This window comes from Bison bison, unplaced genomic scaffold (assembly GCF_000754665.1).
Source record: "Bison bison bison isolate TAMUID 2011002044 unplaced genomic scaffold, Bison_UMD1.0 scf7180017863415, whole genome shotgun sequence".
Lineage (NCBI taxonomy): Eukaryota > Metazoa > Chordata > Mammalia > Artiodactyla > Bovidae > Bison > Bison bison.
In genome coordinates this window covers 381,436-393,761 of record NW_011493987.1, presented here as the reverse complement: position 1 = coordinate 393,761, position 12,326 = coordinate 381,436, and the positions used below count along the sequence as shown (strand labels likewise).

At 56.8% G+C, this 12,326-nt stretch overlaps 1 protein-coding gene across 1 annotated transcript in view; it reads left to right on the top strand.

The window, feature by feature from the left end:
• Positions 1–39: 39 nt before the first annotated feature.
• The window catches only part of EHMT2 (euchromatic histone-lysine N-methyltransferase 2), a 12,782-nt gene continuing 495 nt past the window's right edge, over positions 40–12,326 (top strand). The window contains exons 1-27 of the mRNA XM_010833343.1: positions 40–322; positions 421–639; positions 736–989; positions 1,755–1,839; positions 1,938–1,978; positions 2,126–2,281; positions 3,861–3,998; positions 4,123–4,237; positions 4,384–4,485; positions 4,712–4,860; positions 4,950–5,093; positions 5,179–5,414; positions 5,492–5,674; positions 5,784–5,866; positions 6,376–6,482; positions 6,567–6,689; positions 6,775–6,876; positions 7,580–7,684; positions 7,791–7,945; positions 8,034–8,201; positions 8,831–8,975; positions 9,344–9,421; positions 9,748–9,863; positions 9,969–10,055; positions 11,510–11,588; positions 11,731–11,906; positions 12,231–12,326. Coding sequence (XP_010831645.1) covers positions 43–322; positions 421–639; positions 736–989; positions 1,755–1,839; positions 1,938–1,978; positions 2,126–2,281; positions 3,861–3,998; positions 4,123–4,237; positions 4,384–4,485; positions 4,712–4,860; positions 4,950–5,093; positions 5,179–5,414; positions 5,492–5,674; positions 5,784–5,866; positions 6,376–6,482; positions 6,567–6,689; positions 6,775–6,876; positions 7,580–7,684; positions 7,791–7,945; positions 8,034–8,201; positions 8,831–8,975; positions 9,344–9,421; positions 9,748–9,863; positions 9,969–10,055; positions 11,510–11,588; positions 11,731–11,906; positions 12,231–12,326 — 3,722 coding nt within the window. The 5' untranslated portion in view covers positions 40–42. The remainder of the gene's footprint in view (positions 323–420; positions 640–735; positions 990–1,754; positions 1,840–1,937; positions 1,979–2,125; positions 2,282–3,860; positions 3,999–4,122; positions 4,238–4,383; positions 4,486–4,711; positions 4,861–4,949; positions 5,094–5,178; positions 5,415–5,491; positions 5,675–5,783; positions 5,867–6,375; positions 6,483–6,566; positions 6,690–6,774; positions 6,877–7,579; positions 7,685–7,790; positions 7,946–8,033; positions 8,202–8,830; positions 8,976–9,343; positions 9,422–9,747; positions 9,864–9,968; positions 10,056–11,509; positions 11,589–11,730; positions 11,907–12,230) is intronic.

Below are 12,326 nucleotides of genomic sequence, written 5' to 3'. Positions count from 1 at the left end.
GAGGCCCCGCCCCCTCCCCCTCCTCTCTTCTCGGCCCCTGAGATGCGGGGTCTGCCGAGAGGGAGGGGGTTGATGCGGGCCCGGGGGAGGGGTCGTGCGGCCCCTCCGGGCAGCCGAGGCCGCGGAAGGGGGGGAGCCCATAGAGGAAGAGGTAGGCCCCGGAGCCTGCTCTCTCTACCCAGGGCCCAGGCGTCCTGGGCCCCCCAGCTTCCTACCGGACTGACCAGCCCTCCTATCCCTTGTGTCCCCTCCCAGGGGGAGGCCCCCGCTGAGATGGGGGCGCTGGTGCTGGAGAAGGAGCCCAGAGGAGCCACCGAGAGAGGTGAGTGAAGCAGAAACGGGCCCTGTTGGACCTTCACCTCCCCCACAACACATGATCTCGTGAGCCCTTAGCCCTGGACTTTTTCTCTTCCATTGCAGTTCATGGCTCTTTGGGGGACACCCCTCGTAGTGAGGAGACCCTGCCCAAGGCCAACCCCGATTCCCTGGAGACTGCTGGCCCCTCATCCCCAGCCTCTGTCACAGTCACTGTCGGCGATGAGGGGGCTGACACCCCTGTAGGGGCCACACCACTCATTGGGGATGAACCCGAGAATCTCGAGGGAGATGGGGACCTCCATGGGGGTCGCATCCTGCTGGGTGAGAAGCCGGGGGAGTCTGGGGAGGGGTGAGGTGGGGTGACTTCTGACTCTGTCTTCCCTCTTATCTTGTCTCTTGCCTGCCTGTGTTTTCCAGGCCATGCCACAAAGTCGTTCCCGTCTTCCCCCAGCAAGGGGGGTGCCTGTCCCAGCCGAGCCAAGATGTCAATGACAGGGGCCGGAAAATCACCCCCATCAGTTCAGAGTTTGGCTATGAGGCTGCTGAGTATGCCGGGCGCCCAAGGGGCGCCAGCAGCAGGGCCTGAACCCCCTCCGGCCACAGCCAGCCCAGAGGGGCAGCCCAAGGTTCATCGAGCCAGGAAAACCATGTCCAAACCAGGAAATGGACAGGTGAGGCTTAGGGGGATGGCTGTGGGAGTGGGAGAAACAGAATAATTAACCATAAACCCCCATGGGCTGCTGTTTTACAATTTAGCTTCAGGCCTTTTCTTACCCTGTACGTGACTGCTTCACATATTTACCAAGGGGCTACTGTACGTCAGATTCTTTACTGGGGTTTAATCTATGAACATACCAGATAGCTGTCTTCCTGGGGGTTGTGCTCTTAGGGAGAGGAGAGTAGAAGATACAAATGTTGAAAAGTTAATTGTGTCGTCAATGTCTTAATTACTCTTGTGACAACAACTATAGAGACTTCAAACCACCTTTCCTGTTCTACTTCAAAGCAAGCCCCCAGGGAACTTCTCCCTCCCTTCTTTGAAACTGTCCCTGCTGTTTTAAAGGTTTTACTGTGAATCTCTACTGAGAAGGAGACAAGGGAAGTGACAAGAGCCCCAGAATCTCAGAAGCTTTATGACAGTGTTTTTAGGGATCTGGATATCATGTTGTTCCGGGTTTGCTTTGCGTAGCTTTGATCAAGGCCTTAATTTGTTTTTCCATGTGGAAAGGAGGGGGCAAGGGGCCTGCTTCTGTGTCTATGAAGGGTTGAGTGTTAGAAGGGGAATATGGCCTGACGTGGTTCATATTGCCAGAGAACTTTGGATGGCGTTTCTGAGGGTGTGGCTCACCACCCCACCCCAACCTGGGGCTCTCAGCTCATCCAGACAGAACCTTAGATGCTCCCTGACCCTAAGTGTGCTCCCTCTTGGCCCCCAGCCCCCAGTCCCTGAGAAGCGGCCCCCTGAAGTGCAGCATTTCCGCATGAGTGATGACGTGCACTCGCTGGGGAAGGTGACCTCAGGTCAGTCCCATCCCCCACCTACCTGTGGCTTGCTATGGCCTGTGCTAAGGGCTTAGAGTGCCAGTCTCACTCCTTTCTCTCTCTCTCTCTTCTTCTAGATGTGGCCAAAAGGAGGAAGCTGAACTCAGGAGGTGGCTTGGTGAGCCAGGAGGGGCTGGGAACAGGGCCTCTCTCCCTGAGGGCTGCTCTGAGGCAGCCCCAGAGCTGGGGTTCCATCTTACCCTCACGGGAAATGGGTTGGTGAGTGAGTGCCAGCAGCGTCAATGTTTCTTCAATCTTTTTCTAGTCAGAAGAGTTGGCTTCTACGCGGAGTTCGGGAGAAGTGACCCTGGAGAAGGGGGACCCCGGGTCCCTGGAGGAGTGGGAAACGGTGGTAGGGGATGACTTCAGCCTCTACTATGATTCCTACTCTGTGGATGAGCGGGTGGACTCTGACAGCAAGGTGAGAGGGAGCCAGCCACCCTCCCAGCCACGCTCCCCTCGCATCCAGGGCTCATTCTCCAGTCTTTCCTGCCCCACTTTTTCCTCTCTTTCCTTTTCTGAACACCCACTAGTTCACTGCCCCGTACTATCTATAACTTATTTCCATTGTGTGCTCTACCCCATACCATCCCCTTGTCCCTCTCCAGTGATAATCACCACCCTGGACTTGGGGTGTAACATCCCGTTTTATGGTTTATTTGTTGTTTATTCCTTTGTTTCTTGTTTGGTTTGTTTCACATGTGTGTTTGCCCATGCAACATAATGCTTAGTCTTGCCCCTTTTACTTTTTGTTTGTTTTCTCATGGAATCTTTCAGATACACACAAAAAATAGAATAGTGAGCCCCCAGGTGGCCATCACCCAGCTCAAAGGATTAGCAATACACAGCGGGTCTTGCTTGACTCATCTGTTCCTCCCCTAATACCCATACCTACTGGATTGGTTCAAAGCAAATAGCCAGGCACCATTTCATCTAGAAACATTTCCATAAGTCTCTCTAAACATTAGACCTCTTTCTGTTTTCAAAAGATTTACAGATGTTTTTGGGGTTTTTTTGGCCGAATCATGTGGCTTACAGGGATCTTAGTTCCCCAGCCAGAGATAGAACCCATGCTTCCTGCAGGGGAAGCATGGAGACCTAACCACTGGACCTCCCGGGAAGTCCCTACAAATGATTATTTAATCCCATCGCCTTGCTACCAATTAGTCTTCGCATTTTCTCAATTGTTTCATAAATGGGTTTTCATTTGTCAAGTTTCAAATGAGTTCCACACATTGATCTGATTATTTGTCTTAGGTCTCTCTTGGTATATAGGTTCCCTGCCTTCTAAAAAAATAACTTTTTTTTTTTTTGCCACTCATTTGTTAAAGGAACAAGAATTCTGTCCTGCAGAATTCTTCACACTTAGGAGTCGGCTGATCGGGTGGGGATTGACATGTAATTCTCTGTCCAGTGTTTCTTCTTGTAAACTCATAGATCCAGAAGTGTGCTCAGCCTCAGAGGCCTGTTGTTTTTCTTTTTAGTTTGGTAAGACTTGATAGCAGGTGCGTCCTGTTGTATCATCAGGTGTTGGACATTTGGTCTTTTATTAGTGAAGTTAAGATCAGTGGATTCAGACGATATCACTCAGATTTCATTATAGCATTTCTGATTAGCTTTTCATGTAGTGTTTTCAGTCTCGCCTGTTTATGAACTTCATAGAGTATCATACTATACATTTGTTACCTGGAACTGCTTTTTTTTTTCCCCCTCCTTACTGTTATGTTGCCAAGATCATCACAGTTTTGCATGTCACCGTAGCACCGTATTTTTCATTGTTGTATAACACGCCATACCCCCTCTTTGTACCCAGCCTTTCCTTCCTCTCCCGTCCACAGTCATCTTCACCAGGGAACCATCCTTGGGGATTTATGGTTTTCTTGATCACACCTCCTTCTCTGAGTCCCAGGGGTTGTATGTGTCCTACCCTGCCTCTCTCCCAAGTTCTCCCCAAGAGCGAGCTGTGGCCTGGGGAGGCCACAGCTTTACCTCTCTTCCAGTCTGAGGTTGAAGCTCTGGCTGAACAACTGAGTGAGGAAGAGGAAGAGGAGGAGGAGGAAGAGGAGGAAGAAGAAGAGGAGGAGGAGGAGGAGGAAGAAGAAGAGGAAGATGAAGAGTCTGGCAATCAGTCTGACAGGGTAGGGTTGGAAGCCAGCAGCCCCGGAGGAGTGGAGACTGCAGGACCAGAAGTCTGAGTCCTCCAAGGAGGGGGGTTACGGGCTGGGGGCCACCTGCCACCCTAATGCTCCTCCTCCTCCCCAGAGTGGTTCCAGCGGCCGCCGCAAAGCCAAGAAGAAATGGCGGAAGGACAGCCCATGGGTGAAGCCATCACGGAAACGGCGGAAACGAGAGCCTCCGAGGGCCAAGGAGCCACGAGGTGAGGAGGCTCCTCTGCTTTGGGGTCCCCTCCTCCAGCCCCCTCCCGGCCCCCAGAGAGCATGCATGCACACCCACGCTCCGCATGCACCCCCGTGTCCAGGCACCTGTGAGCTCGCACTCTCACTCTCTCTGTCTCTGTGTCAGGAGTGAATGGTGTGGGCTCCTCAGGCCCCAGTGAGTACATGGAGGTCCCTCTGGGGTCTCTGGAGCTGCCCAGCGAGGGGACCCTCTCTCCCAACCACGCTGGTAATTGCCAATTGCCGATTGCCGGGATAGGGAGCCACTAGGGGTGCCCTCAGGGCCAGAGGGAATGGGGAGGAGGGGGACCCCACTGGAGCTGGGGTGTCCATGACCAGACTTTGGGGGTTCGGGAGCATGGAGGAAAAGTCAGGGTGGGGGTGAGAGGCCCCATGAGGGGTCCTGGTGGGTGAGGGGCTGGGCCTCCCTCAGCTCCCTGCTCCCTCTATCCAAGGGGTGTCCAATGACACATCTTCGCTGGAGACAGAGCGCGGGTTTGAGGAGCTGCCCCTCTGCAGCTGCCGCATGGAGGCCCCCAAGATAGACCGCATCAGCGAGAGAGCAGGGCACAAGTGCATGGCCACAGAGAGCGTGGACGGAGAGGTGGGCCCGGGGACTGGCCGGCGAGATGCCAGGGCAGCTGGCCCCGGAGCCCAGCCTCACCTCTTGTCACCCGGCCTCGCCGCCCACAGCTGTCCGGCTGCAATGCTGCCATCCTCAAGCGGGAGACCATGAGACCGTCCAGCCGTGTGGCCCTGATGGTGCTCTGTGAGACCCACCGTGCGCGCATGGTCAAACATCACTGCTGCCCCGGCTGTGGCTACTTCTGTACAGCGGTGAGTGACCAGCAGGGCAGCCAGGCGGCGTGCCCCAAGGGGCAGGGGCTCCCGGAGCCTGACCGTGTTATTTCCCTGCCCTTAGGGCACCTTCCTGGAGTGTCACCCCGACTTCCGTGTGGCCCACCGCTTCCACAAGGCCTGTGTGTCCCAGCTGAACGGGATGGTCTTCTGTCCCCACTGTGGGGAGGACGCATCTGAGGCCCAGGAGGTGACCATCCCCCGGGGGGATGGGGTGACCCCACCGGCTGGCACTGCAGCACCCGCTCCCCCACCCCTGGCCCAGGATGCCCCCGGGAGAGCGGACACTTCCCAGCCCAGGTACTGGCTTTGCCCTTGCCTTCTGTCTTCCCTGCGCAGTCCCCATCTGCCCTAGACATTCACGCCTTCTCCCACAGTGCCCGGATGCGGGGGCAGGGGGAGCCTCGGCGTCCACCCTGCGACCCTCTGGCCGACACCATCGACAGCTCAGGGCCCTCCCTAACCCTGCCCAATGGGGGCTGCCTCTCAGCTGTGGGGCTGCCACCAGGGCCAGGCCGAGAGGCCCTGGAGAAGGCCCTGGTCATCCAGGAGTCAGAGAGGTAAGTAGGGGTTGCACGCGCGGGCACGGCCGCTAGGACTGGGGCTGGGAGTGTGGATCTGTGGTTCTTGGGGCTGTTACTTGAATCTGAGGGGCCCTTACCCCGGCAGGCGGAAAAAGCTCCGGTTCCACCCTCGGCAGTTGTACCTGTCCGTAAAGCAAGGGGAGCTGCAGAAGGTGATCCTGATGCTGTGTGAGTGTCCCCCTTGTTCATTCAGCAGACCCTACCTGAGCTCTGCTTATGTGCCCATCCCTGGGCTCGGAGCCAGGAGGGCAGCCATGAGGGTCATGGTCTTTGCCCTGAAGGACTTAGGCTGGTAGGGGATGCAGACGCACAGGTCGCCCGTGATGATGGGGACTGTGGTGGCAATAAGCACAGAGGCCCTGGGCCCTGTTCTGAGAGCTTACACACTTTCACTCACTTGTATCTTCCCAGCGGAGACTCAGAGTGGTGAACTGGCTTGCCCAGTGCACAGGGTACTGAGGGGCTGGGGCCATTTGAACTTGGGCAGAGCTGGTGCTCTTTAACATCTTATTCTCATGAGACTGTGCCACAGTGGATGTGAGCACAGGGGAGGCCCAGGAGGCACCCCTGACCCAGCTTGGGGTCCTGAGAAGCCTTCCTGGAGGAGATGCCACCCACCCCCTCGCTTGCTCACCGCATGTCCCTCTCTCTCCCGGTGTGGTGGGCTCTCCCCACAGTGGACAACCTGGACCCCAACTTCCAGAGTGACCAGCAGAGCAAGCGCACACCCCTGCACGCGGCTGCCCAGAAGGGCTCTGTGGAGATCTGCCATGTGCTGCTGCAGGTCAGCATGGGCCCCGCCTGGGACCACAGCACCCACCCCACCCCGACCCAGCCCCTCCCTGGTGCCAACAGCCCCTCCGTGCAGGCTGGAGCCAACATCAATGCCGTGGACAAGCAGCAGCGGACGCCGCTGATGGAGGCCGTGGTGAACAACCATCTGGAGGTGGCTCGCTACATGGTGCAGCGTGGGGGCTGTGTCTACAGCAAGGTGCGTGGCCGGACAGGCCTGGCTGGGCTCAGGGGCCGGGCCTGAGGTGCCAGCCTGAGGGCTCATTTGCCCGCGTCACCCCCAGGAGGAAGACGGCTCCACCTGCCTCCACCACGCCGCCAAAATTGGGAACCTGGAGATGGTCAGCCTGCTGCTGAGCACGGGACAGGTGGACGTCAATGCCCAGGTCAGCAGCCTGGTCCCCTTTCTCCCTCGTCTGACCTCTGACCCTTCCCCTGCAGGTCACACTGTTCCACCCTGTTCATATCTCTATTCCCTGCTTCACTTGTATTTCTCTTAACTCTTTTCTGTTTCTTTCTGTTTTTCTTTACCAGTTTTCAAAATGAGTTGTTGCCTTAATCTCTGGAACTGGCCAGTATTAACTCAGTTTTTTACCTGTTGGAGGTGTTTTAGTCTGTGTTCCCCTTGATCTTTGAGCCGTTCCATCCTTTGTCCAGAAGAAGCCCCTTGCCACAGACTTCTGTGGCTTTGAACTGATCCAGTAGCCTTTGAGAGCATCCTTGTCAGCAGCTGTCCTGCGCCAGACTCAGACTTTACCACTTTCTAAGAAACTCTGGTCCTTTTAAGTGGGAAAATTTTTTTTTTGGAGACTACAACAATCTGTGTACCTGGAGGGGGTTATTGCTATTGGGTCCCTGCTTCTCTTGTAAGTGGGTAGATCTAGGAAATATTTTTTAGAAAGAGAAAAATTACTTTGCAGTCATGAGCAGTAGACACTATTAGTCCCAGTTTATAAATGAAGAAACGGAGACCCAGAGACCTTAAATTACCTGCCCCGGGGCCCCACTGCCTGTGAACGGTGGAGCCCTGACTCTGTGTGAGCGGCGGGAGCTGTGTCTCCACCCTCCCCCTTCCCTCCCCGCCCCCAGGACAGCGGCGGGTGGACCCCCATCATCTGGGCTGCAGAGCCCAAGCACATAGAAGTGATCCGCATGCTTCTGACACGGGGCGCGGACGTCACTCTCACCGACAACGTGAGTGCTGGGTTGGTGGGGATGCCGGAGGTGGGCTCAGTCCTGTCCTGCGCCTGAGCTAGGTGCGCCAGCTGGGTTCAAGCCTCGCCCCCTTCCACTTCCACAGGAGGAGAACATCTGCCTGCACTGGGCCTCCTTCACCGGCAGCGCCGCCATCGCCGAGGTCCTCCTGAACGCCCGCTGCGACCTCCACGCTGTCAATTACCACGGGGACACGCCCCTGCACATCGCGGCCCGGGAGAGCTACCACGACTGCGTGCTGTGAGCCCCCACCCGGCACCCAGCCCCACACGCGCCCCTCTGCCACCTCTCACGGCCAGGTGCCCCACGGGCTCCTGTCCCCTCCCAGGTTGTTCCTGTCACGTGGGGCGAACCCTGAGCTGCGGAACAAGGAGGGGGACACGGCGTGGGACCTGACCCCCGAGCGGTCCGACGTGTGGTTTGCCCTCCAGCTCAACCGCAAGCTCCGGCTGGGGGTGGGGAATCGGGCCATCCGCACGGAGAAGATCATCTGCCGGTGAGCCTGGGCTCTCTCCGCACCCAGAGCCCCCTCCCCAGGCCCCTTGGAGCCTCGGAGTCCCCAGAACCACCTCCGTTCCCCCTGAAACACATACAGATAGAGTTGGCAGATACAGCAAATAAAAATAGACACCTGGCTAAATTAGAATTTCAAGTGAACAACGCATACTTTTTTAATGTTTAAGAGTGTTCTGAGAGTATATTTGGGACATGAAAGTGAGAGTGTTAATCACTCAGTCTTGTCCGACTCTGTGACCTCGTGGACTGTAGCCTGCCAGGCTCCTCTGTCCATGGGATTCTCCAGGCAAGAATACTGGACTGGGTTGCCATGCCCTCCTCCAGGGGATCTTGCTAACCCAGGGTTCGAACCCAGGTCTCCCACATTGTAGGTGAATTCTTTACTGTCTGAGTCACCAGGGAAGCCCTGTACTAAAAAAATTATTTCCTGATTATCTGATCTGAAATTCAGATTTTTAACTAAGTGTCCTGCCTTTGATCTGCGAACCTTACTCCCCACCCCTGATGAACCCCCAGAACACCCTCTCCCCTCCCCCGGCCCTCTCCTTGCTTCTAGGGAAGCCCTCACCCCATACTCTAGCCACCCAGCTCCATCTCCCCTCCTGCCAGGGACGTGGCTCGGGGCTATGAGAACGTCCCCATCCCCTGTGTCAATGGTGTGGACGGGGAGCCCTGCCCCGAGGATTACAAGTACATCTCAGAGAACTGCGAGACGTCCACCATGAACATTGACCGCAACATCACCCACCTGCAGGTTAGTGTGGGGCCCTGGGACCTCCTCCCAAAGGGGCACCCAGAGCCACTAAGTGGAGCCGGGCACGTTGTGCCAACAAGGACGTCTGGCCAAGGTGGTGGGGCTGAAAGGGACCTCTGGTGTGGGCTTGCGTCCACCTGGGGAGGGGGACCTTTTTCTAGGACACATGGAGGTATCACATAGGCTCATGGTGGCCCTAGAGATACCCGCATCAGCAGCATCTTGATTCCCCCTCATCCTGGGACCATCACCACCACTACCTTACAGTGTGGACCCAGAGAAAGGACAGCAGTTGGGGAGCTTGTGGGGGGAAGCTGAGGGGCCTGGGCCGATTCTGAGGGGTGAGCTGACCCTGCCTCCTGCCCCAGCACTGCACGTGTGTGGATGACTGCTCCAGCTCCAACTGCCTGTGTGGCCAGCTCAGCATCCGCTGTTGGTATGACAAGGTGCGTGCCCTGGCCACCTGCCCATCCACTCCTCCGGAGCTGGCCTCTGACACCAACCCTCTGGGGCCTTGTCCCTTGCCTTCTGTCCTGTGGCGGAAGTAGCGGAGAGGGCAGGGCGAGACCCGAGACTCCTAGGACGTTGCCAAGACAGAGCCTTGGTGTATGCAAATCAAGGGCGATGGTTGTGGGTTTCCTGTAGCGTATACGTGGCCTCCCTGAGTCTGTGGTGGGGTCAGTGATGGATTTTTCGGTGAAGTCTTGGGAGTCCTGGGCAGCTGAGGGGAGCACCACACAAAAACCACTGTCTTCCCGTCCCTCAACCCCAGGATGGGCGCCTGCTCCAGGAATTTAACAAGATTGAGCCCCCGCTGATTTTTGAGTGTAACCAGGCATGTTCCTGCTGGAGAAACTGCAAGAACAGAGTAGTGCAGAGCGGCATCAAGTGAGTCCCTGCCCCTCGGCCCTCCTCACCCCGCTTTCTCCCTTCTCTCCTTTGGGAAGCTTCCATGTCACCCCTCCTCAATACCGTCCTCTCTCCCACCTTCAGGGTGCGACTGCAGCTCTACCGAACAGCCAAGATGGGCTGGGGGGTCCGTGCCCTGCAGACCATTCCCCAGGGTACCTTCATTTGCGAGTGAGTGGTTGAGGGGGAGGGGTACTCTGGCTCTTCGGGGCAAAGGGCTGGGTGCAGGGCCACGGCTGACTCCCAGGCATCCCTCTCTGCCCTCCTCCCTAATGGGTCCACCTGGCCAGCCTCCTCTGACCACCATCCCCAAGCCTCCACTCTGCCCAGGCCACGGGGCCTGTGTCTTTCCCTCCCCATTGGTGTCTTCCTGAGCTTCACACTCCCTCTCCCCTGCCCTTCTCAACTGGGGAAAGGCCCAGTTTTAACAGACCAGGGTTTGAGCCCCATTCTGCCACTGGGTGTCCTCGGCCAAGTTCACAACCACTTTGAGCCTCCTCCTCCTTGTCTGCAAAATGGAGGTGATAACAGCTACCCTTCCGTCCACCTCCTCAGGGGCCTCAGGCCTGCCCATCTGTCAGTTCTTTCTCTTCCCAGCATCTATAACTTCTCCGTGTCTCCTAGCTTTTACCCCATGGTCTTCAAACTTAATCTTCTTTGGCTTTCAAAAAAAAAGTCATTCAGCCCTATTTGGCTATTTAAGAAACCATTCATTTTCCCTCCATCGTGTCATCTCTCAGTTTGACTCAGACAAGCGGCCTCTTCCTGCTGGATCTCAGTTCCCCCCATCCACTCCCTACTCATCCCTGCCCAGATCTGCCTTTACCCTCTCCCTCTGCTTCCTCTCGTCGGTCCCCACACCCCGACCCCTGTGTCTCAGTCTGCATTCTCCTGGCATCCGCCACCCCCTTAGCTCTGGCTCCCATGACACCATCCTTAGCCGCAACTCATCCTTTCTTCCTCTTCACCAGCTCCTCTTCCTCTGCTTTCCAAACGTGGGTGCTTCCTCCCCAGTTCTTCACAGCTCCTGGGGCTCCATCCCTTCCTGCAGTTCTCACCTCTCTCCTGTCCTCAGCCTGACCTTGCCCCACCTGCTGGGTGATTCCTCGTCCTCCCCACGTCTACACCTGAACAGATTCCCCACCCAGGCCCACTGCCAAGATACTCATCCCTTCACCCCAGAGGCTTGGCACTTCCGTACTCACCTGAATCATCCTCTGGTGCAGCTTGTACCTTCCCTTGAGCTTCCCCACCGCTGCTACTCCAGTGGCCCCACACTTCTCACCCCTGCCCCACACTGTCAGGTCCTGCCTGTTGATCTCGCTGTCCTGGGGGAGCCCGACTGGCCAGTTTGTCCTGTGTACTCTCACATGCCTGTGTCCCCAGGCTCCTCTTCCTGATCCCCCTTCTGGATGGGGACCTCCTACCCTCTCCCTCCTAGATCATGTCTGCTATCCTTGGGTCACCCACCCCAGCCATGTGGATCTGTGAGATTCACGGAGAGTGTCTGGGGCAGCTGACAAATGGTGGAAGAGGAATCCCAGGCTGTGGGGAGAGACAGGCCCTGGAGCCTACTTGCAGTAACTCCCTGCTCACCTCCAGAACCACCACTTCCTGCCCAACAGGTATGTCGGAGAACTGATCTCTGATGCCGAGGCTGATGTGAGAGAGGACGATTCTTATCTCTTCGACTTGGACAACAAGGTGGGCAGGAGACCCCCTTGCCTTCCTCCTTTCAAGCAGCAGATGGAAACCTGGGGAGGAGGGGCCAGGTGATCAGTGGGGCGAGGAGGTTGGCCAGCCAGCAGGGTGGTGGTAGATGTGATGAGTGATGCTCCCCCCTCAGGATGGAGAGGTGTACTGCATCGATGCCCGTTACTACGGCAACATCAGCCGCTTCATCAACCACTTGTGTGACCCCAACATCATCCCCGTCCGAGTCTTCATGCTGCACCAAGACCTGAGATTTCCACGCATCGCCTTCTTCAGTTCCCGAGACATCCGGGCCGGGGAGGAGCTGGGGTGAGGCCTCCTGAGGCTCAGCTGGGATGTGGGAGATGTAGCAAGCCCCAGACCAAAAGCAGAAGGCTGGCAAGTGCCTGGTTTCCAGGCATAGATTAGAGCAGAGCCTCTCTGAAGTCACTGTAGGCAGAGTCCTGAACCTCATGGATTTTGAGTTAGTAGGTTTGGGGTGGGTCGTGAGAGCCTTCACTTCTAACAAGCTCCTGGGCAATGCTAGTGCTGCCAGGGCATTTGAACCTAGGAGGGCTTAGAGCCCCTCTGAAGTGGGAGTGGGTGCTCTGGAGTGGGTCTGGGCTCCACAGATCTCTTGTGCTGCTCTGACAGGTTTGACTATGGTGACCGCTTCTGGGACATCAAAAGCAAGTACTTCACCTGCCAGTGTGGCTCTGAGAAGTGCAAGCACTCGGCTGAGGCCCTTGC